The sequence below is a fragment of the Meles meles genome, chromosome 1, assembly GCF_922984935.1.
Source record: "Meles meles chromosome 1, mMelMel3.1 paternal haplotype, whole genome shotgun sequence".
NCBI classification, from domain to species: domain Eukaryota; kingdom Metazoa; phylum Chordata; class Mammalia; order Carnivora; family Mustelidae; genus Meles; species Meles meles.
The window spans coordinates 117,371,617-117,394,255 of NC_060066.1; the positions used below are offsets into that span (position 1 = coordinate 117,371,617).

At 37.9% G+C, this 22,639-nt stretch overlaps 2 protein-coding genes across 6 annotated transcripts in view; both read left to right on the forward strand.

Annotated features, from left to right (window-relative positions):
- Positions 1–11,982, forward strand: part of CSDE1 (cold shock domain containing E1) — a 40,420-nt gene extending 28,438 nt beyond the window's left edge. For all 4 annotated transcript variants that reach the window (XM_046011987.1, XM_046011995.1, XM_046011966.1 and 1 more), the window contains 8 exons: positions 2,202–2,309; positions 2,919–3,094; positions 3,680–3,792; positions 5,012–5,131; positions 8,327–8,505; positions 9,265–9,428; positions 10,192–10,324; positions 10,664–11,982. In XM_046011987.1, the coding sequence (XP_045867943.1) occupies positions 2,202–2,309; positions 2,919–3,094; positions 3,680–3,792; positions 5,012–5,131; positions 8,327–8,505; positions 9,265–9,428; positions 10,192–10,324; positions 10,664–10,711 (1,041 nt within the window). In that variant the 3' untranslated portion in view covers positions 10,712–11,982. The remainder of the gene's footprint in view (positions 1–2,201; positions 2,310–2,918; positions 3,095–3,679; positions 3,793–5,011; positions 5,132–8,326; positions 8,506–9,264; positions 9,429–10,191; positions 10,325–10,663) is intronic.
- A 119-nt stretch (positions 11,983–12,101) lies between these two features.
- Positions 12,102–20,681, forward strand: NRAS (NRAS proto-oncogene, GTPase). Of its 2 annotated transcripts, XM_046012049.1 has the most exons (7): positions 12,102–12,240; positions 12,740–12,867; positions 14,862–15,040; positions 16,977–17,136; positions 17,685–17,808; positions 18,385–18,426; positions 18,506–20,681. In XM_046012049.1, exons 2-5 carry the CDS (start codon positions 12,757–12,759, stop codon positions 17,802–17,804), a joined length of 570 nt encoding a protein of 189 aa, XP_045868005.1. In that variant the 5' UTR covers positions 12,102–12,240; positions 12,740–12,756; the 3' UTR covers positions 17,805–17,808; positions 18,385–18,426; positions 18,506–20,681. The 2 variants fall into 2 exon arrangements, with proteins under 2 accessions (XP_045868005.1, XP_045868015.1); XM_046012059.1 differs by lacking the exon at positions 18,385–18,426.
- Positions 20,682–22,639: the final 1,958 nt, after the last annotated feature.

Below are 22,639 nucleotides of genomic sequence, written 5' to 3' on the forward strand. Positions count from 1 at the left end.
GACATTCCTTACAGAATAGAGGCCAGATGAGAAAAATTCGGTTTCTTTAGAAAGCACTAAGTATTAAATAGGAAGACAGAGTTTTTCTTTGATGGGGCCAAATAGGGGAAATAAGAGTGAAAAATCAGAATACAGAAAGATGGAGAAGGTTTGATTGCTACTCTAAAGAATTTAGACATTGTTCTGTACTCAGTAGATTTCTTTTGGAAATTGTCATCAGATACGTACTTCAGGAAGAAATGGCAATAGTATGAACCCTAGATGGGAGTGTGGAGAAAGGCAAAAGATGAAGAGGCCTGATGGGAAATTTAGATAGTTGTTGAACCAGGGGACAGAGATCATGGGTGTAGACAAGAGAGAAGGAACATGAAAGAGAAGGTGATACAATTTTTTAAAAAAAACTAGGAGCCTGTAAGAGTGGAATAGCATCTTTTTTTTCTTTTCTTTTCTTTTTTTTTTTTCTTTTCTTTATTTTTTTTTTTGAGAGAGGGGGCGAGCACAGGGGAGGGGTAGGGAGAAGGAGAAACAGACTCCCTGCTCAGCAGGGAGCCCAGTGTTCCTGCTTGATCCAAGGACTCTGGGATCTTGACCTGAGCTGAAGGCAGACGCTTAACTGACTTAGCCATCCCCAAGAATAGGCACCCCAAGAATAGATTAGCATCTTGTTTTACCATTTTTCTTTTTGTAGCTTAGGAAATCAATTCACCTCTGAGCTTAAGTTTTTAAACAATAAAAAAATCAGTCTCATATTTCGTTGAAAAAGCTCTCACAGGGCCTAGCCCATAGTAGGAATTTCACAAGTGCTCCTGTTAAAAATAATAAAAACAAAAGAAAACCAGTGGGGCTTATTTTTTAATGGTTTTTAGGTCTTAGAATGCTCAGCTTCCCAGATGGCTCTGGCGAAGCTGACTTGATCAAGACAGCCTTTGTATAAGCTTTTCCTGCCCTTCTATTATTCTTTTCTTCTTGGCCAACACTGGACCCTAGTGAGTCCTTCTGTCATTGGGTTTATTTATAACAGTATATTACACTTGTTTATGAATCTGTGTTCTCTACTAAACTGGGCTCTTCGAGAACAGGGATGGTCTTATCTCTATTTCCTATACTTGCTGTGGAGTATGGTGTCGGTGATGGCTAGATATCGAGGTTAATGGATTATAGTTGAGAGCAAAATCAGATGCTTAGATTTGAGTGTGTTTGACTTGCAAAAGAATCAGTGTAAGACCTGAATTCGCTGACTACCTCCTTCATTTAACCAAAGTCAGATACTTAGCATCATTTTGTGCTGGCTGTATAACCTTGGTTGAGTTTCTTTTAACTTCCTAAAACATTCCTAATAGAGGTCAGAGTAACTTTTGAAGATGGTTTTATCATAACATTAAATTTGGTATTATAAAGTGCCTAACATAATGTCTGATACAATTTAAATGTTTAGTATGATTACATAGTAGTTGTACAAGGAATATGAATGGTAAAAGAGTAGAAATTAATTGGTTTTGAATATTAATAGTTGGTAATGTATTCTGGAGCTTAGGAAAGGAGAAATGTGGGCAGTAATCCCCATAGGAATGATAATTGAAACCATAGGAGCAGTATTACTTATGTAGTTGCTCTACAGTGTTGTTTACTATGTGATTCTGTGTGGCATATCCGAAATTTCTTAAGACTTTTGAAGAGCTAATCTTTCTAGTATTCATTTAAGTGTTATTGTGGAAAAATTGGTATAATTGCCTGAATATCACATGCTCTGAACTGTGCTAGATCCTATACCAAATTAAATTCTTGTTCATTAGTTAAATTAATTTCATACAAAACACTACAGGGTATTATGGGAGATTCAAAGCAGGTGATAGAAAAGCTTCTTACCCTGCAGAATTTCCACTTTGCTAAATATTCATGCTTAGTTTAATTTCTGATGGTCTATGAGAAGTATGGAGTAAGTATGGTAAATTTTCCATAAGCTTTCCCTCCTCAACAAAAAAAATCGGGTTCTTGAGACTAAAAAGCAGATTGAGTTGGTCTTGGGTTAAGGCAAGACTCCCTTTTATTCATATGAGAAATCTTTTACTGTTAGGGAACCCTAGAATAGGATATTTCTTATAGCCGTGCCAATTCTGTAGCTCAAAGGTCTATAAAAACTGTAGCTGCTTATTGCCTTTTTGTTCTTGATACTTTTCATTGTATTCTGTCTCTTTTTTTAGGAGGCTGAGGATGGTGTTATTGCTTATGATGATTGTGGGGTGAAATTGACTATTGCTTTTCAAGCCAAGGATGTGGAAGGATCTACTTCTCCTCAAATAGGAGATAAGGCAAGATAATTCTGCTAATTTGAGAGCAGGGTTAAAGATTGTCATCTTAATCCTAAGTCTTGTACAATGGTTTCTTTTGAATTTTATCAAGTTTTACTAAAACTGCTTTGTGCTTATGCAGTTAATATAGGAACATCTTCCCATTTAAAAGCAGCTTACTCAATTAGAACAGGGTCTAGAAGGCCCTTGTTAAAGCTTTTTGAGGAGTATTTAAAACACTAGCTAAGATATGCCTAAATCAACTTAGATAAAAGTAATAATATTACAAGCTAAAACAGCCACCAAAATATTAGCAAAGTAAAATCACACTGAAGATTTCATTTTGCTTTGCATTTTTCTCATACTTACAATGTCTGGTTTTCTGATAGCCCTGCTTTAGAGAAATTGAGACTAAATTTGAGAAATTGAGAATAAATATACACTGGAAAAAAAACTTGATCCCTTATGAAAAATGGAATGAGACATAGAAGTGTTAGCTTTGGTGAAAATGTATTTAACACAAAGGATATTTAGAGTGGAAAGCATGGTCTAGGGGAAGTTACAGGTCCTGAGGTAAAGAGCTTGATGTGGAAAAGACATGGTATTAATGAGTGTCCTTATTTTTCACAGGTTGAATTTAGTATTAGTGACAAACAGAGACCTGGACAACAGATTGCAACTTGTGTGCGACTTTTAGGTCGTAATTCCAACTCCAAGAGGCTCTTGGGTTATGTGGCAACTCTGAAGGATAATTTTGGATTTATTGAAACAGCCAATCATGATAAGGAAATCTTTTTCCATTATAGGTGAGGAATGCCTTATAGAACTTAGAGCTTACTATCCATTCTTTGGGAGTCCAAAATATTTAGTATTGGGTGGTTATATATTTTTTTAATTCCAAATCTCATATTGGTAAAATTATGGCAATATATAAACAAAAGTTACATATTGTATAGAGAATGTATGTATAAAGATTATGTGGCCAAAAGATAAAGGCCTGTACCTGCTTTGAACATTGGATGGAACTTTCCTGCATCAGTGAAAGAATACTGTTTCATATGTTGTTACCAGATAATTATACGTTTGATTTGGTGTTCTAATAGAGCATAGTGTTAGTTAAGGGTGTGGTCTCTTAGCTGGTTCAGGTTTAAACGCAGACTCTGCCACCTAATTAACCTCTTGGTATCTTAGTTTCATTGTCTTAAAACTGGGGATAATGGTGACCTCTTAATGGGTTGTTTCTGAGGATTAAATGAGTCAGTGCCTATAATGTGCTTAATACAGTATCCAGCATAAGCACACCATGAATGTTGTTATGTAAGAAATAAAATTTATTTGCTACTGTTGATATTTGTGGTGATTCCTTTTTCACATGTTTCCTTTCTTCCCAGTGAGTTCTCTGGTGATGTTGATAGCTTGGAACTGGGGGACATGGTCGAGTACAGCTTGTCCAAAGGCAAAGGCAACAAAGTCAGTGCCGAAAAAGTGAACAAAACACACTCGGGTAAGGAACTGTGATTTCTACTTGTTCAGTCTGCTTTTGGTGTGAAATAAGGGGTAGGTAGGATGCGAGAGGGAGCAAAAACCCAATCATTCTAGATTAGTGGTGTCCCAGGTATGATCCAGCAGCATCACCTGGCTACTTACTAGAAATAATACGTTCTCCAACCCCACCCCATACGTACTAAAGTCAGGATGGGCAATCTGTTCTAACAAATCCTTTAGATAATTCCGACGTACACTCAAATTTGAGAACCACTTAGATAGATGATTGAGGTCATTGTTTTGAATTTTATCAATTTTATGCTTATTTTCAATTTAATATCTGTTTCTTAAAAAATAATTCTAAGGTATAGTCATAGGGATGGGGAGAGAGGCCTTTCTCTAGGAGACTGTCTTGGAAAAGAATGAGTCAATTAGGAAAAATAATGGGAACTTAAGAAAATTGTTGCTATTTGGATCTCTTAACTTTTAAAAAACCTATACTTTTGGGCTTTCATCTCAGTTCCCCAAGTAACACTTTTCTTGGTGAGACCTAGAGAAAGGACAGCCATGAATGTTCATTTCAGTTCAGTAAATATCTAAGTGCATGCTGTGTTTTAGGTACTGGGGATATAGCGGTGAAGAAATCAGACAAACCCCTGCCTTTGTTGAGTTTATTTTTTAATTTGTCTGTAGTCACAGGCAAACAAGATGAGTATTGTATGTAGTATGTTTAGAAGTATAGTAATATATGTTAATAAGATTAACATAAAGTGGGGGACGGGCCTGGGTGGCTCAGTTGGTTAATCCTCTGCCTTCAGCGCAGGTCATTATTCCAGGGTCCTGGGATTGAGTCCTGGCACCAGGCTCCCTGTGGTTCAGAGCCTGTTTCTCCCTCTGCCCACCCTTCTCTCTCTCTCATTTAAAAAAAATAATAATAAAATGTAAAGATTAAAATAAAGGGAAATATGTAAGTGTTGGGGTTCCCATTTTAGAGACGGGGGAAGGCACCCCCTAAAAGTGATACTTGGTCACCTAGAAAAGATGAAGAGAATAAGACACGTTTTAAATATAAGTACTTGTTAATTCCTTAAATTAACTTTCTCTGTTTTATGGTAGTCAAGAATAGCAGACAAGCAGTCAACCCACTGTTAACATTTGTTGCAATGATTTTGGCTTCTTTTCATCTAGAATGAGTTGAAATTGTTGAGTAAGAGGTAGAACATGCTTTTGTTTTGTAGTGAATGGCATTACTGAGGAAGCTGATCCCACCATCTACTCTGGTAAAGTCATTCGCCCCTTGAGGAGTGTTGATCCAACACAGACTGAGTACCAAGGAATGATTGAGATTGTGGAGGAAGGTAAGAGCATCCCTGTCAGATATGTTGGTGGTGTTGCAGTTCTTTTTGGATTCCTTAAAAACTGAAATTAAGGAAAAGTGATTCTTCCCTACCCCCACCTACTCCCATTTCTTGGCTTCCATTTCTGTATTGTTTGGAAATTAGATCAGCCCGGATTTATATTGTGGACAAATGATAAGTGAGCAACTGAATTACTGAAATAGACTGAGAATAAAATCTCACACTAACAGTAGTCCTCCAATGTGTGATACCAGATATTGACATTGATTATGTTAAATACAACTTTATAGTTTTCTTGTATTATTTTCTACTTATTTATGTCAGTATTGGCAAGTTTTCCTAGTAGCATTCACTTCTGTGAACATTTTTGCTTTCTATAAAAGTACTATATTTATTCCTCAATATCTAGGGTTCCATGTGGATCCTACTACTTGTCTCTGAGCCAAAGCTCTCTGCATTTTTCATTTTCGGCTTTTTTCTCTGCATATTCAGTAATTCTCTGAGTTTTGGTACCATTCCTTATCCCTAGGAATTAGCACCAAAAAGACAATTTGGGAGGTACCTAGGTGGCTCTGGTCATGAGTTCGAGCCCCGAGTCGGGCTCCACTCTGTGTGGAGTCTGCTTGAGCTTCTCTCTCCTTCTCCCAATCATGTGCATGTGCACGCTCATGCACGCTCAGATACATCTTAAAAAAAAGACTACTTTGTACATAAAATAAGTTTGCAATAGGGGTGGTAGTAGGAACCAATGGATGATTAGTATGGCTAAATTACATAATGATGGGGTTGGTGAGAGGGTTTGAATTTCCAACCAAAGATAATAGCTTGGCTCACAAAGAGAATAAATACTGTGTCATGTAAGTGTCAAAGAGCATGAAGTGAGGAAGAACAGGTCATTTGAAAGAAAGAAAGGAACCTTGATAACATGTTCCTTTAACCATATGAGGTCCTTAGGAGTTTGTTTTACACAGAACCTCAATACACCCCATCTCCCACCCACCCACCTCAAAACCCATCCAAATAGGAATAGATTTTATAGTAAATCATTCTCAACTTTAATCAATCCTTTTGTTAATTTGGGTCTAATTCATATTAATTTAAAATAAACTTACTTTGTTCTGCTTTCCCACCTTTACTTGTGGTTAAATACACTGTTTAAAAAAAAAATCACTCAGTATAGATCTGGCCTTTTACAAATCAGTATTTTAAACTAATGCCATGATTACACCATATCCTAAAAGGGCTGTGAGGGCTAGGCAACTTACTAAATTGTCCTTCTTCCTCCTGTGTAAGTGCCACTTCTTTTGTGTTCCCAATCCCCAGTCCATTTATTCTTCACCACTGGCCCTAGGATACAGTCCAAAGCAAGGATTTTATGGAAAAGGAAACTTTCCTGAAATCTATAAGCCTAGAGGTTTTTGAGATTAGACCAGTCACATTTTCCCACTTGTTGATGAGAACAGCTCTTTTATTCAGGAATACAACAACTTTGTATAAGACCATGGACTTTGAAGTATGGCAGGCCTGGATCTGAAAACCAGCTTTTCCACTTCCTAGCTATAGAATCTTAGATTACTTCAATCTTTCCTAGCTCAGTTTCTTCATCTTTGAAATGAAGATAACTTCAATCTAAGGTTCTGGAAATACTAAATATGAATCTATAAGTGTTTAATAAATGGTAGTTAGTATTAACACAACTACATCACACCAGCTATCTCTAATCCTTCTATATGACTTCATCTGTTGGAAGTGTATCCAAAAGTTTGTGGTTCCTGTATGGGTTTTTTTTTTTTAATTATTTTATAACTTTTTTTTTTTTTAAAGATTTTATTTATTTATTTGACAGAGATCACAAGTAGGCAGAGAAGCAGGCAGAGAATGGGGGGGAGCAGGATTCCTGCTGAGCAGAGAGCTCGATGCGGGGCTCGACCCCAAGACCCCGGGATCATGACCTGAGCTAAAGGCAGAGGCTTTAACCCACTGAGCCACCCAGGCGCTCCAGGGTTCCTGTATGTTTGAAAAGAAGACCTTCACTTATCCTATAATCATCAAGAGAATTATTAAAAACATTTCCAATTCTGAAGCTTCCGCTTCCACCTGATGGTTTTCTCCTCTTCTTCATCTTTGTTGATTCATTGCCTTACCATCCTGGCAAACTGATATGCAGCTGAACCTTTGGCATGGTTTTTATTCCCAGCCTCCACTGACCTACAGCCAACGTTTTTTATTTACTCTTTTAAATTTTATTATTTATTTATTTGTTCGTTTATTTTTTAAGTAGGCTCGGTAACCACCATGGAGCACAGTGCAGGGCTTGAACTCTGGATGCTGAGATCAAGAGTCAAAACGCTTAACCAACTTAGCCCCAGGGAGCCCCAGCCAACTTTTTTCTCTAGGGAAGAGCTCTACAAAACTGGTGGCTTGTTTCTGTAAAGAAAGGTGTCTTGAAACAGCCATAGCCATTCATTTATATATTGTCTTTGGTTGCTTTCTCACTGCAACAGCAAAGTCGTGTAGTTGTGACAGGTGCAGGATGACCTGTGACCCTAAAATGTTTACTGTTTTTTAAGAAAAAGTGTGCTGAGCTCTGAACTGGAAGAAAAGTACCGATTGGTTTGACGGAGCCACAGTCAGAACAAAGAAAAGATGTAGAATGCCAAAGAAATTTATCCATATTGTTTTTGCCTGTTCCTGACTTGTTTAATGCCCTGTTAGGTGTGGGCCAGAAGTAATTTCGAGTGGTTGGCTAATATTGTGAACTGGGGAAGAAGAAAATCCAGTAGATCATGTTAGCAACCTGTTGTGTTTAGAACACCCAAATATTTAGGTAATGAGATTGTGAGTGGTAGTGTTATTTTTAATTTTGTAAGTGTAGTTTAAAACTGTTTATTAGGGGTACTTGGCTAGCTCAATTTAAAGAGCATGCAACTCTTGAACTCAGGGTAGTGAATTCAAGCCCCACATTGGATGTAGAGATTACTTTTAAAAAAAAACTTTTAAACTGTTCATTAGCTATTCTCACTTTTTTCATGATAGTATTTCATTGAAGCTTTATGGTAAAATTTCTCAGGTATGAAAATCTTTTTAGGAACATAATGCATTTTTAACAATTTACTTATTAATTTATTAGGAACATCGGCATAGGACCGTTGTGAAATATTAGTTTTTAGACTTTGTACCTATTTCTCCTTACAGGGGATATGAAAGGTGAGGTCTATCCATTTGGCATAGTTGGGATGGCCAACAAAGGGGATTGCCTGCAGAAAGGGGAGAGTGTCAAGTTCCAGTTGTGTGTCTTGGGCCAAAATGCACAGACTATGGCCTACAACATCACACCCCTGCGTAGGGCCACAGTGGAGTGTGTGAAGGATCAGGTAAGTGGTAGTATCTCTGAATCTGAACTTGATCCTTTTATTGGTTGGTAAACAAGTGTTAACCAAAACCTTGAAATTTTTTTCAGCCAAGGGAAAACTGCCAATATTCACTTGGTTTTTATTTCTGTTCCACCCCTTTTTCAATGATTTGAGGTAACTTGTAAAAAATATGAAGAAAGCCACATGAAGAAAATGGCGATACGAGCAAAAAGAAAGTTAATTAAGAGTATTATTGATTAACATTACATGACAGGAAAAATAAATTTGGAGTGAGATATTTCAGAATAGAACAAGATTTTGCATACTTTAGCTCAGAGCTGCTTTTGCAGACCACACAAGAAAGAAAGCTGTGTAAAAATGTTCATAAATAAACTTAGGGCAAACAAAACTATTCCTCATATTAAGATCTCAGTATGATTTTTTTTTTTTCCTAATTCAAAAACTCCATATACTATATGAAGACACAGCCAACATTTGTCTCAGTCAGGCTATGATAGATTGAATGGCAGTGATTTCAAAGATTTCTTCCCTCACAAGTTTTTTGGACCCATATCTTATATTCTAGCACAGGCAAGTCAACATTAATATACCATGTTTTATAAATCCCATTCTAGTTAGGTTCGGGCAGCGTGCTTCATTCAGAGTGAGGTACTTTTCCCCCTTGTAATATGTCTCCCCCCCCCCCCTTTTTTTAAAGCTATCATTGTCTCCCCCCCCCCTTTTTTTTAAAGCTTTTTTTTTCCTCCCCTCTTCCCCCAGTTTGGCTTCATTAACTATGAAGTAGGAGATAGCAAGAAGCTCTTTTTCCACGTGAAAGAAGTTCAAGATGGCATTGAGCTACAGGCTGGAGATGAGGTGGAATTCTCAGTGATTCTTAATCAGCGCACTGGCAAGTGCAGCGCTTGTAATGTTTGGCGAGTCTGGTGAGTTTGTTGTTGTTGGGCTGATAAATTCCCTGGACTGCCTTTAAACTTTCCTAAACTCTGGTTTATCACGCTTCCTCACTTTTCATCACAGCTTTTTTTTTTATCCTGCCACTTTCTGGTTATTTCTTGATCTTTCCTGTGTCTTTTTTTTTTTTTTTTTTTTTTTTTTTTAACCTCTAGTCTTCATTTTCTAAATTTCATAGTCTTATACATCTGGCCCAATGAAACATTAATTGGGTACATCCTATGTATTAGAACTTAGATATAGTAAGATTATGTAGTCCTTGTTCTTAAAGGTTCTGTTTAGCTTTTTCTTTCTTTCATTAAGCCATTTATATGCTGCTTAAAATTCTAACTTTAAAGTCTCTCTCTTTTTTTAAATGTTTTAAATCCCTAATGTTACCGTGAGAGGAGCTGAGAGTCTCTTGAAATATTTCTTCATATTTAACTTTTCTAAGGCTTTTCACGTCCACTACCTTATTTTGTGGAACTGGTTTTTCTAGTTGTAGACAAGATGGGATGAGGGATGACCCTTACTCAAATGATTCTTCCAGTTCCTCTGTAGTAATAAACCTTGAGTTCAGAACAAAAACATAAACAAACTTGTCTGTCCTGTCTTGCTAGCTAGCTGGCTAGGTGAGGCAAGAGTCCCTTATTAAAACTGAGTCATTTGGCGGTAGTTAGAAAACATACTCCTCTGCAAGTGCTTGCTTTCTTTCCACCAAGAGTTGTTTCTTCTCACCTCTTGACTTCATTACAGTGAGGGCCCCAAGGCTGTTGCAGCTCCACGACCTGATAGGTTGGTCAATCGCTTAAAGAATATCACCCTGGATGATGCCAGTGCTCCTCGCCTAATGGTTCTTCGTCAGCCTAGGGGACCAGATAACTCAATGGTATGAGGTTTTGGGGTTTTGGGGTTTTGGGGTGGGTGGGGGCAGCTGACCAGTATGCTACTCAGGGTCTTGTTTCGGCATAGCACAGAGCAGGAAGACTTCAGGATTCTTTCATTACTCAGTATGCTTTTAACTAGTTAAAACTCCCTACTCATTTGTTCAGCCCCTAACAATAACGGTTTGCTCACCATAAGCACATTTCTTGATCTTTCAAACAGATTTTAGGTAATAGATCAGGAGGGCTTACTATGGATTTCCTCCTCTGGGAAAGAAATGGTGGTTATGATGATTAAAAGTAATACTTTCATAGTAATTAACTGCAATTTTACTTTTTCACAGGGATTTGGTGCAGAAAGAAAGATCCGTCAAGCTGGTGTCATTGACTAACCACATCCACAAAGCACATCATTAATCCACTATGATCAAGTTGGGGGGATTCTGGTGAAGGGTTCTGAATATCTCCCTCTTCATCCCTCCCAAAATCTGGAATACTTATTCTATTGAGCTATTACACCAGTTTTAACACCTTCCTCGTGTTATGTTTAAAAAAATAAATAAATTTAAGAAAACCATTTTAAAATTATGCACAGTTGCAGCCTGGAAAACTTAAGGTGGCGCCTTATAGTATCAATTTTAGGAGCTTTATTTGGTGCATTTAACGCAACTGGTAATTGCAAAATCCACTTCGCCTGTGTAAGTGAAAAATATAGACTGTTATCTCGTTGGCCCTATGAAATTCTGCACTTGGTATTTAGCATATAATCTACCTTCATTACTATCTGGCAAGATGTTCTGCCTTAGCACTCAGTTGCGTTCTTTTCCTTTTCTTTCCTGTTCATTATGCTTTAATCCTGAGGACCATATGAAGGTAGAATATATTAAAAATTACAAAAATAATAAAAATTTGTATAGGCAAACCATTTTCTTAAGTTGATGGCCAAATGTTAAAATGTTATTTTTCATATCATTTATAATCTTGTCACAGTCCACTTAACGAAGTTTGGTTAGATTTCAGTGAAAATTATCTTCCAGAGTAGTTTCTTTTTTCCTGGGATTGGGGAGGGGGGTAATTTTACTACAATTAGTATGTATGGTGCAGAATTTCATGCAAATGAGGTGTGCCAGCAGTGTGGTAATTTAATCGTATTTAAACAGAAAACAACAACAAAAAAACGAATGCACAAACTTGCTGCTGCTTAGATCACTGCAGCTTCTAGGACCCAGTTTCTTTTACTGATTTAAAAACAAAACAAAAAAAAAATAAAAAAGTTGTGCCTGAAATGAATCTTGTTTTTTTTATAAGTAGCCGCCTGGTTCCTGTGTCCTGTGAAATACAGGCACTTGACCCCTGGTGTAGCTTCTGTTCGACTTTATATCACGGGAACGGATTGGTCTGATTTCTTGGCCCTCATCTTGAATTGGCCACATCCAGGGTCCCTGGCCAGTGGACTGAAGGCTTTGTCTAAGATGACAAGGGCAGCTCAGGGGATGTGGGGGAGGGCGCTTTTATCTTCCCCGTTGTCGTTTGAGGTTTTGATCTTCTCTGGGTAAAGAGGCCGTTTATCTTTGTAAACACAAAACATTTTTGCTTTCTCCAGTTTTCTGTTAATGGCGAAAGAATGGAAGCGAATAAAGTTTTACTGATTTTTGAGACTCTAGCACCTAGCGCTTTCATTTTTGAAACGTCCTGTGTGGGAGGGGCGGGTCTGGGTGCGGCCCGCCGCGTGACTCTTGGGTCGGTGGCCCACGTGGCCGGGGCGGGGACTCTGGCGCCCGGGGCGCCGTCTGATTACGTAGCGGGCGGGGCCGGAAGTGCCGCTCCCTAGTGGGGGCTGTTCATGGCGGTTCCGGGGTCTCTAACATTTTTCCCAGTTGTGGTCCTAAATCCGTCGGAAGCGGAGGCAACGAAGCTTGAGGTAAGGTTCTGTGGTGTGTAGCGCTCGTCTTTGGAGCATACAGGCGCCTCCTTGTTGCCAGGAATCGAACGGAGTCTGCAGGCTGGAGACAAAGGCCCTTGGGCGGGGGTTCTTAGTTTTGAGCCCTCCGGGGGAGATCTTTGGAGACTGGCGGGGGTGTAAGACTAGGGGGCGGCCTGGAGGCTGCCCCGCCATAGCTGAGAAGACGTGCGGGAGGAGTGAGAAGAGGGTATTCCTTTACCTTAGGCTGAGGGCGGGGCCCACGGACTTGAAAAATAGAGCTAGGTGGGGGTAGCTCGGCGACTCACCAGAATTCTGAGGCCTGCAGTTACCTGCGAATGATTTTGCACTCCTGAATCACTTTGAGAACCAAGTGGAGGGTCACGTGTCTGGAACCGATAGATTTCAAACTCGGGCTTTAGTTACTATTGATTATGGAAGGCTTTGAAGAACTGTAGTTGTGGCTCGCCCATTAAACCTAACTGCTGCTTTCCCACAGGTTCTTGCTGGTGTGAAATGACTGAGTACAAACTGGTGGTGGTTGGAGCAGGTGGTGTCGGGAAAAGCGCACTGACAATCCAGCTAATCCAGAACCACTTTGTAGATGAATATGATCCCACCATAGAGGTGAGGCCGGTGGTAGTGCGCTGACCCTACCTCTGACTTTTGGTTCACCCGTACACCCACCTTTAGCTGTTCGTTAGCTAAAGGAATAATCAGGAGAGAAAGTAAAAGTTATTTGGAGTAGTGCGTTCAGTAATACAATAAGGAAGCTTTCCATGTTTGTGGAGAAGAGTTCAAGAGTTCTTCATAGCTGCTAAAGTTTTCTAAGAAAAACCTGATAATGTAATAGTTTAGTAAACTCCCATACTCATTGTTGAACTCATGACTCTATTAAACACAAGCATAGGAATAATAGGATGGAGATAAAAGTTTCAAGGATCAGGTGATCCTTCACTAACTAAAATTCTTCAATTTTAGTTAGCTGGCTGAAGCAGCTGAGACGGGGCTGGAGTAGAAAGAATAAGAGATTTTGAGTCATTGCCTAGATTTCTTTTGGTCCCTGTTTGCAGTTTATTTAGTCACATTATATTGAGCAAATCACTTAAACTCTCTGAGCCTCATTTTCTCATCTACTAAATTACCATAAACATGTCCTGCCTGTCACACACAGGGATGATCCGTAAAATCAGTATGTTTTTTGTGTGAGTTCATGTTATAGATTGGCTTGAATAATGGCATCTAAGTTCCTTTAATTAAAAGGTTTTGTTTATTCAGTTTAGAAATGTATGATTAGAGAGTATTTTATTTTAACCCACACCCTGGTCTTCCTAATCCCCAGCCACTTAATGTTTAATGGAAGCTAACATAGCCATTATTAAAAATCAGTCTTCAGTCTTTGAAAGAAATTTTATTTTAAATGTAAGTGCTCATTTAAGCTTTAGTGTTAATAGTTAGAACCTTTTTATATTTTTCTGGATTTTATTTATTAAAGGGGAATGTACATACAGTAAAATACACAAATGGTAAAATACACACAGTAACTTAAAAATTTGTATATACTTACATAACCACCGCTCAGGAATATAGACAGTTTCCAGTGCCCCAGAGAGTTCTCCCATGCCACTTTCCAGTCAATAAACCCCCACCCTGCCAGGAAGTAACCACTTCTCTGACTTCTGTTACTGTAAATTAGTTTGACTAAAACCTATCTTAAATTGTGCTCATTTCCTCAGCATATTTGTACACTTAGCCATATTTCATGCTTTGAGCAAGTTTTGTCAATGCGTATGCTGTGTTAATTTCAAAGTACATTACAGTCCCACAGTGAAGGTGCGTTACAGAGGCACTGATCAATGAACTGGGAAACTAGATCACATTCTGTTTCTGGAGCCAGATCTTTACCAAGAGTGATGGGTTATTTTCTTTGAACTGAATTTCAAAAACATATGTATTAAGATGCAAGTATAATTTTGGCCTCAGAACCAAATTGAGAACTTTTAAAATGTAAATATATGTGATCTATGCATGTTTTTCCTCCTTAGGAAATAGAGCTATAAATCTTGTTTGGCACATTTAGGAACTTGATTCAGGAATATTCCCCAAAGGTAAAAATTCACCATGATGAGAAAAATATTTTTATGTTATAATCTTGTCTGAAATAAAAAGTATTTGTGTGTTTAGTCATAAACACAAATGACACCGTGTCTAGGGTCAGGTATAATTGGTGGAGGTATATTTAGAACTTTGAATATACAGTAAATAAGTAAGAAAAGTCCACTTCGTACCTTAGTGAAACACACTGTGAAATCGAATCTCTAGTCTAACTGCAATAGAGCTGTCTTTTGAATTACCACACTTTTCCATCTTTTCCAGGAAGAGAATGACCACATTTTTCTTTCTACAGGCATATAGGATTTGGGGCTTTTATTCCTAGGGTGATATTAAGTACTTTCTGATTGTGATTATATAGGAGGAGTTTGAGGGATAAACCAGAGAGATGGAAATAAACTTAGGTAGGAGCTTATCTTACCTTGGCGATAGCATTGCATTCCCTATGGTTTCTAATAAAAATGAAATCTTCCTCTCTCCCTGCCATCTCCCACCCTCCACACCCCCAGGATTCTTACCGAAAACAGGTGGTTATAGATGGTGAAACCTGTCTGTTGGACATACTGGATACAGCTGGTCAAGAGGAGTACAGTGCCATGAGAGACCAATACATGAGGACAGGCGAAGGCTTCCTCTGTGTATTTGCCATCAATAATAGCAAATCATTTGCAGATATTAACCTCTACAGGTACTAGGAACATTATTTTTTCTGAAAGGATGATCTGTAAGTGTATTCTGAAGCTTTGGGTGGGGGGGTTGAGGATACCACACTAGGGAAGATAGCGTTTTTTAATTATGAGAAGAGTTGGTTTCAGTTTGTTTAACATTGAGGTTCTGGGTTATAACTGAAAGTTAATATTGGAGTTTATTTTATATAATACGCCATGGCTAGAAGCTTGCTTATTGGATGATTTGGAACCAGAGGTGGTGTTACGAAGATCAACAGGAATTTCAGAAAGGAAAACATGTCTGAGAGTCCTCAGTCATGGAAGAGAGAAGATGGTTGGAAGAAATGAGTGGGAAGTAAATAAAGAGGAAAGATGGTCTTTCTCAGTAAAACCATTTCAAAGATCAATCAGATCATAAAAAACTCTAGTACAACATCCTTGTTTTACAGAATCAGAAGTAGAGTTGCAGGAAGTGGTCTGTTAGGTTTTTGGAGCCATGGTTGTTACTAGTAGCAGAGCCAGGACCAAAAACCCAGGACTCCTTAGCTCTGTATTCTTTGAGCAGAGTAATATAACAGGTAGAAACTTGGCTCCGTCATCTACTACCCATGGGACTTTGGGGCAAACTACCAAATGTCTGTGCCTCAGTTTCCTTACCTGGAGAGAATAGTATCTACCAAGAGTTGTTTTTAAAATTAAACAAGTAATAAACATGTTAATCACCCAGAAAAGCGTGTAGCACATAGTCAATTCTATGCAAGTGTTCTTCCAATGGCCTGCAGTGCTGGCTTGTGCTCGATCCATATGATGTCTGCTCAGAGAAACAGGCTAGCCCAAAACTGACTTCAGTGGGGGGGTTTTTCCACCTAAACCTGTTCTACTTTCCATCTGGTCTCTGGAAGTAATAGCAGTATGTAGTAAGATTTCCAGCACTTGTCAAGCATCTAATATTTGTTGAATTTCTAGAAGTCATTTTTCCTCTTTGACTGTCTTGACTTATATTATGCTTTAAACACTGCCATTACAGGAAAGGTCAGTTTTAGAGCTAGCCAGTGTGACGCCGGTTCAGCACATGACCGTGTCTGTAATCCAGGGCTAGGATCTGGAGCAGTACTGTACCGTATGGTGGCCACAACCTTATGTGCTTATTTCATTTAATCACAGTTAAAGAAATTGAAAAATCAGTTCCTTGGCCACATAGCAACTGATTCCTCAAGTGTCCAACAGCTACATGTGACTAGTGGATGTAGTTGGACAGCATAGATAGAGAACCTTCCCATCACCGTGAGAAGTTCTGTTAGACAGTATTGGTCAGGAGAATCTAGAGCAGTTGTTTCCAAACTGCTGTTTGCTATGTCTTCTTTGTCATTGAAGGGAGTGCTGTAAGTTGGGAGTTGCAGATCCTTCAGTCCCCTTTTAGTAAGAGCAGTTCTGGTGTTTTCTATTTTGTATCTTGGACTTCCAGCTAATACTGTTTGAAGAAAATGTCTGAATACTACCCAACTAGAGAAGTGGATAGACTGTCTTTCATTAAACACTGTTACTTTGAAGAAAACCTCAGAAAGTTATTTTGAGACAGTAAGATTTACTTTTTATACTTCAGATCTTAATCTAGAGTGTGATTTCAAGTTGCCAGTTAAAATCCAGAGCCAAGTTCTTTGGAAAATGAAGGGGCCTAACAAGGGTATGTGTCAAAAGGTAGAATCGCCATCCATTTCCACTAGAAGGTGAACCAGTATTTGGCTTCCCTCTCACTACATCAAATCTAAACCAGTCAATGTAGTATGCTTGGTCTTTTATAATTAGTGAGGGGGAAAGTAAAAAGTAAAACTCCATACTAGAAGCTAATAGGACTAGATAAAATTTATTAGAACTTTTTTTGTTCTAGCTGCTCATTCCTTCCTAAAAACCTACTGTTAGGTTAGGATAACATATTCCTTTTTTTTTTTTTTTTAGGGAGCAGATTAAGCGAGTAAAAGATTCAGATGATGTACCTATGGTGCTAGTAGGAAATAAGTGTGATTTACCAACAAGGACAGTGGACACAAAACAAGCCCACGAACTGGCCAAGAGTTATGGGATTCCATTCATTGAAACCTCAGCCAAGACCAGACAGGTATAGCAAAGCTTTGAGCATCTGGCAAGCGTTTGTTGAATGCAGAAAAGTTTGACTGCTAGAGATAGGAGCCGCCTTCTTCGTTGTTAATTTTCAGTATTCTGTTTTTTTAATCTTCAGTTTAACCCAAAATGAACTGATGAATATTCTGGTGTGGTATTTTACTCCCACCTTAACATGCTAATATTACTTAACATTACTAAAGTGAGGACCCTTAAAGATAAGTACAAACGTTAGACCTTTTCTCCATCAACACCAGCCACGGTTTAGGGCTTTTGCTCTCCTGAATGGAATCTTTAGATCTGGTAGTTCTGTATGTCCCACATTACCCATTTTCCTGTGCTTGAATGTTATTTTTGCAAAATACTGCCATTTGTATATCACGCTGTTGATGTAATTTGGTAAGAATGCTAAGTTTGCTGTCCTCTTCCTAAATCACCCTATTTCATCAGCTAATTGGAATTTTAAATCCACTAAAGAAGTACAAATGAGAGAGCTTACAACTTGGATTGTGTCTATTAAGCCATTGCTACCATGTTCTTTTATAGGGTGTCGAAGATGCCTTTTACACACTGGTAAGAGAAATACGTCAGTACCGAATGAAGAAACTCAATAGCAGTGATGATGGGACTCAAGGTTGTATGGGGTTACCTTGTGTGGTGATGTAACAAGGTGAGCATGTGGTCTCCTAACATAATTATCAATTTTATTAATTTAGCATCGGGAAATTTGGAGGAGATTGCTATTATTTTTTTCCTGTGGTGCTATTTAACTGAGAGTTTCTGCTCACTTACAGTTATAAAACATTTTCCTTATGACACCTTTTCTGAGAGTACTGAAGTCTAAACTGTTTTTAAAGCATTTAAGTAGGCTACACCTGGGTGGCTCAGTTGGTTAAGTGTCTGCCTTCAACTCAGGTCATGATCCCAAGGTCGTGGGATCAAGTCCCTCATCGGGCTCCCTGCTCAGTGGGAAGCCTGCTTCTCCCTCTATCTGCTGCTCCCCCTGCTTGTGCATGTTCTCTCTCTTTCTCCCTGACAAATAAATAAATAAATAAAATCTTTAAAAAAAAAATAAAGCATTTAAGTAATTTTATAGACATTATTACACTTTCAATAATTTTAGAAACTAGAAGGCATTATTATGAAAAGTACACACTGTGCCATATTCTTGGCATTGATTAGGAGTTTGAAGAACCACTACATGAAGCCTGATTATAATGACCTGGTGTGTGTGCTTTTCTTATAGATACTTTTAAAGTTCTAGCATCAGAAAAGAGCCACTGTCAAGGTAGGACAAGTTTGGAAATGAGTATGTTATCGTTCGTGTTCTTTGTATGTCACTTATACAGATTCTGTCTTTATTTTAGCTGCACTGACACCCTGGTCCTGACTTCCCTGGAGGAGAAGTATTCCTGTTGCTATCTTCAGTCTCACAGAGAAGCACCTGCTACTTCCCCAACTCTCAGTAGATCAGTACAATATTCTCTATTTGAGAAGTTCTCTGAATAACTACCTCCTCACTTGGTTGTCTGACCAGAGAAATGAACCTCTTGTTACTCCCCACTGTTTCCACCCTGGGTTCTCCCCAACATAAACAAACCTCCGCCATCCCAGGTTTTTCATCTGAAAAGTAATTCATGCTCTGAAACAGAGAACCAAACTGTAGACATGAAATTCTGTAGGAAACGTCTTGAGCTCTAAAGTAGCAACTGCTGGTGACTTTTTTTTTTTTCCTTTTTACTGTTGAACTTGGAACTATGTTGGTTTTTGGAGAAATGTCATAAATTACTGTTTTGATGAGAATATAGTTAAATTGCCATTTGGTTTGTTTGTGATGTCATTGGCTATAGTCTATAACTTGGCATCTGCTTTGCATTCATAAATAGGCAAGTGAATACTGACTTGAGTCTATCCTAGTGTTCTCGACTTTCACATAATTAAATCTTAACTCTTGCAGCAAAGTGCCTTTTTTCTTAGGAGTGGTTTGTAGACTTGCTTTATAATATTTCAGTGGATAGATGTCTCAAAAATCGTTATACATGGAAATGAATGTCTGAGATACATCTATGACCTGTCTATCTTTGAGGGAGAGACATACCGATGTGATAGCAGATGCCATTTCTTACGTGTATGAGGTTGGATTTCCAGAGACCTGATTTGGGTCTCTTCCAAGAGAAAGGTGAAACTGGAAACAATTATGAATAATTTCACTTAATTTTTACCTAATTTCTACTTTTTTGGGGGGCGGGGCAGGGGCTTGGTTACCACTTACAAAATGTATGCAATTTGTTTCTTCCAGCTTATTGATAATGAACTTCCATTCATATTTAAATTTAGGTCATATCTGAAAGCGCCACATTTGTAGGTGTTCTAAATTGTAATAGTTTAATGCAGTTTTACTAGCTATGATTAATATTTTCAAGCCTCAGATGTATTATCAGACACATTTTCACTTTATATCATGGTATTTTAATGATGTATATTATTGCCCTCATTCCCCTTCTCACTCCACCCTCTCCCTCATCCCACCACAATGGCAGCATGGTTATTTCAGTTGAGTAAAGCATGTGCTGACAGACCAGGGTCATAGTTTCCAAACTTGAGCAAGCCAGTTAGCATCACAGAGAGAGAAATTCTTCCATGTTTTCTCATTGCACCAGTAACTTCAGCTAGTAGTTTTGCCAGATACATACTGTTAGTCCTACAAGGAAGGAAGAGGTCAGTTAGCACAAATCCTTCACCATGGCTGGAAAAACTTGCCATCTTGAAGACGGTCAGCCTAGAGGTTTTTATAAATAAAATATTTAGACCTTTTTTAGCCATGTGGAAACTCTGAATTAAACCCATTTTTTTTTATTATTTTGAGAATGAGGATGCCTCAGATCAAAATTTTTTAAAGTTTTCTCTGTTGATAGTGTTCTTCAAAGGATGCAAAACAGTATGTTAATGAATTAGTCTGTGCATACCAGATATATAAGCTGATGAGTTCATTCAGAACAAGAAGTCACCTTTCTATTGAAATCGTCGTTTGAGAAGGGCATCGAAAATAGAATGAATTGTTCGTTATGAGGATTTGGAGGTAGGGCTTTTCCATTTGTAGATAATTTCATGGTAATTCTAATGAAAAATAGACTCGATAACTTCTGATAAATGACTAGTTCCAAAATGGCCACTTTTTGTTCTGGTTTTAGATGTGTAAATACTTACTGAGGTCCTCCATCTTCTAAAATGAATTTTCCTTTAAGTAAACTCTACATTACCTTGAAATAAATTCCAGAGATGGGAAGAAACATCAACTGTGCCCAGAGTGGAATAAACCCAGAGAGTTGTGTTCCTTTGCGTTAATTTTGAGACCTTTCACATACTGTCAACATCTGTAAACAGAAACTGCTGCTGTGTTTCTGCTCCCTGGGGAACACTGCTGTGTAATTTTCTCAAGGCTGGATTGAGGCTTGTCGCCTCCATCCTTGTCATTGTCTTCCACCTCTTCCTCCTCGTCCTCTGCTCTGCTCTGTGTGACTCACAGCAGAACTCCTTTTTTTTTTTTTTAAATATCAAATTTAGGGGGAAAGATACTCATTTTAGCCCTTATATGGATGTACCTTATAGTTTTTTCAATGTTCTAAGCACAGATGTATCAAAATGGGGCCAAAATTCAGACTTCAAATGTTCTTTTAATAGCTTCTTAAGAAGTTACATGTAGGTGTGAATTTTGGCACAATAGAGTGACAAACTTAGGGTTAAATGCTGAATAACTTCAGTTGGTGTGAAGTAAAGTGTGGTTTTTAGAATATGTTTGTAATTGCTGAAAACAGTTCTAGTTTACCTCAAAGTCTGAAAGTCTCTTTCCCCAAGTTAAGTGCCTGGCCAGCTGTTATGAATTACATACTACTTTATGTGTGTTTGTGTTTCAAAGGTTGCACCCTCAAGAGTGTGAAAATGTTCTGTCTAAAGGCTACCATGCCTAATCTGTAAATGAACCTGTTAAGTGCTGTATTCGCTCCAGCAGCATACTCTAGAATGTTACTTGGTAATATAATATCGTACTTACTACAGTTTTCACTTTAGTGTAATAGGTAAAATTATTCTCAGTATGTATTTTAGTTGGCCCATGTTTAGTCTTTCATCATCCTTTAAACTGCTGTGAATTTTTTGTCTGACTTGAATTGAAAGCAAGGATAGAGAAACACTTTTAAAGAGCTATTTTGGTTTTTTCCCATTCCAGAATTTGTGAGCATAATCATGTTGCTTTACATTTACAGTCATGAACTCTCAAGCTGGCAGCTACAACCAAGAACCAAAAATGGTGCATTCTGCTTCTTGTAATTCATCTCTGCTAATAAATTATAAGAAGTGAGGATAATTAGGGAAAATATTTTATTTAGGTGGTTTCTATAAGCAGGGGACTATAATTCTTGTACATTATTTTTCATCTTTGCTGTTTCTTTAAGCAGTCCAGTGTGCCACAAAATTATTTTTAAGGTTTTTTTCCTGTAAGAATTATTTTAAAAGTGTTCTCATTATCAGAGTAGTTGTAGATATGTTTCAGAATGTAACTGGTGATTCTTAAAGGCCCAAGAACTGACCTAAGAAGCAACTATATGAATTCTACTCTGGAGGGAATGGAGGATCTCAGTGGAAATTGTATGACTTTCATATTTCTGTGCCATCGAGTATAGGTAAAAATACCAATTGTGCAATTCTGCTGTTTAAACAGGAATTATTGGCCGCCTCGGCCCTAAATAAAAAGGGCTGATATTTTAAGTTGACTATTTTATTGTAAATTAATCCATCCTAATTTTTAAAAATTTGGTTGAATGTTTTTCTTGTTAAATGTTTAAAAAATAAAAACTGGAAGTTCTTTGCTTAGTCATAATTCTTTTTTCCACGTAAGTGCCATTATTGAAAGTTAATATCAATTTTAGACATTTGGATGTGACATTTGGACAATATTTAGAATATGAAAATTCCTTATTTTATACCAATATAAATATGTCAAAGCCTGCTTTTAAACTCTTGCATTGGGTGTGATTCATAGCCCTGATCCACAGCTTCATGTCAGATTCTAACATTAATATGAAGTGCTTGAAACTATCTTTGGAAATCTTTTGTCCTATTTTTGCATTACTGCACAGTCTACCAATCTTGGTTATCATTAGAACATCTTTGTGGGAGCCAAAGAACATGGGTTCCAACTATTATTTTACTACTATGAACTATAGCTCACTCATTTGCAAAATAGGGAAGTTGAATTGGTGTATCTCAGATTCCCAACCCTAATCAAGGAAATGTAGTTACTAAGAAATAAACACAAAACAAACTTTACACCTAGGACTTTCCACCAAACACTGGCATACTGTGATTATGAGGACCTTGATTTGTTCTACCACAGACAGAATTTTTACTTTCACTTTAATTTCAAAAGAGGACAAGGATGGATAGCATTAATATTTGGCTGAGTTAAGCTTGAGGAAAACAAAGGTAAATTACAAAATACTGTT

What these genes read in the sequence shown, in the direction of transcription:
- NRAS (XM_046012049.1), top strand. Translation starts at nt 12,757, where the DNA reads ATGACTGAGTACAAACTGGTGGTGGTTGGAGCAGGTGGTGTCGGGAAA. An exon ending in AATATGATCCCACCATAGAG is followed by an intron (nt 12,868 to 14,861) that starts GTGAGGCCGGTG and finishes CCACACCCCCAG; the next exon opens with GATTCTTACCGAAAACAGGT. An exon ending in CCTCAGCCAAGACCAGACAG is followed by an intron (nt 17,137 to 17,684) that starts GTATAGCAAAGC and finishes GTTCTTTTATAG; the next exon opens with GGTGTCGAAGATGCCTTTTA.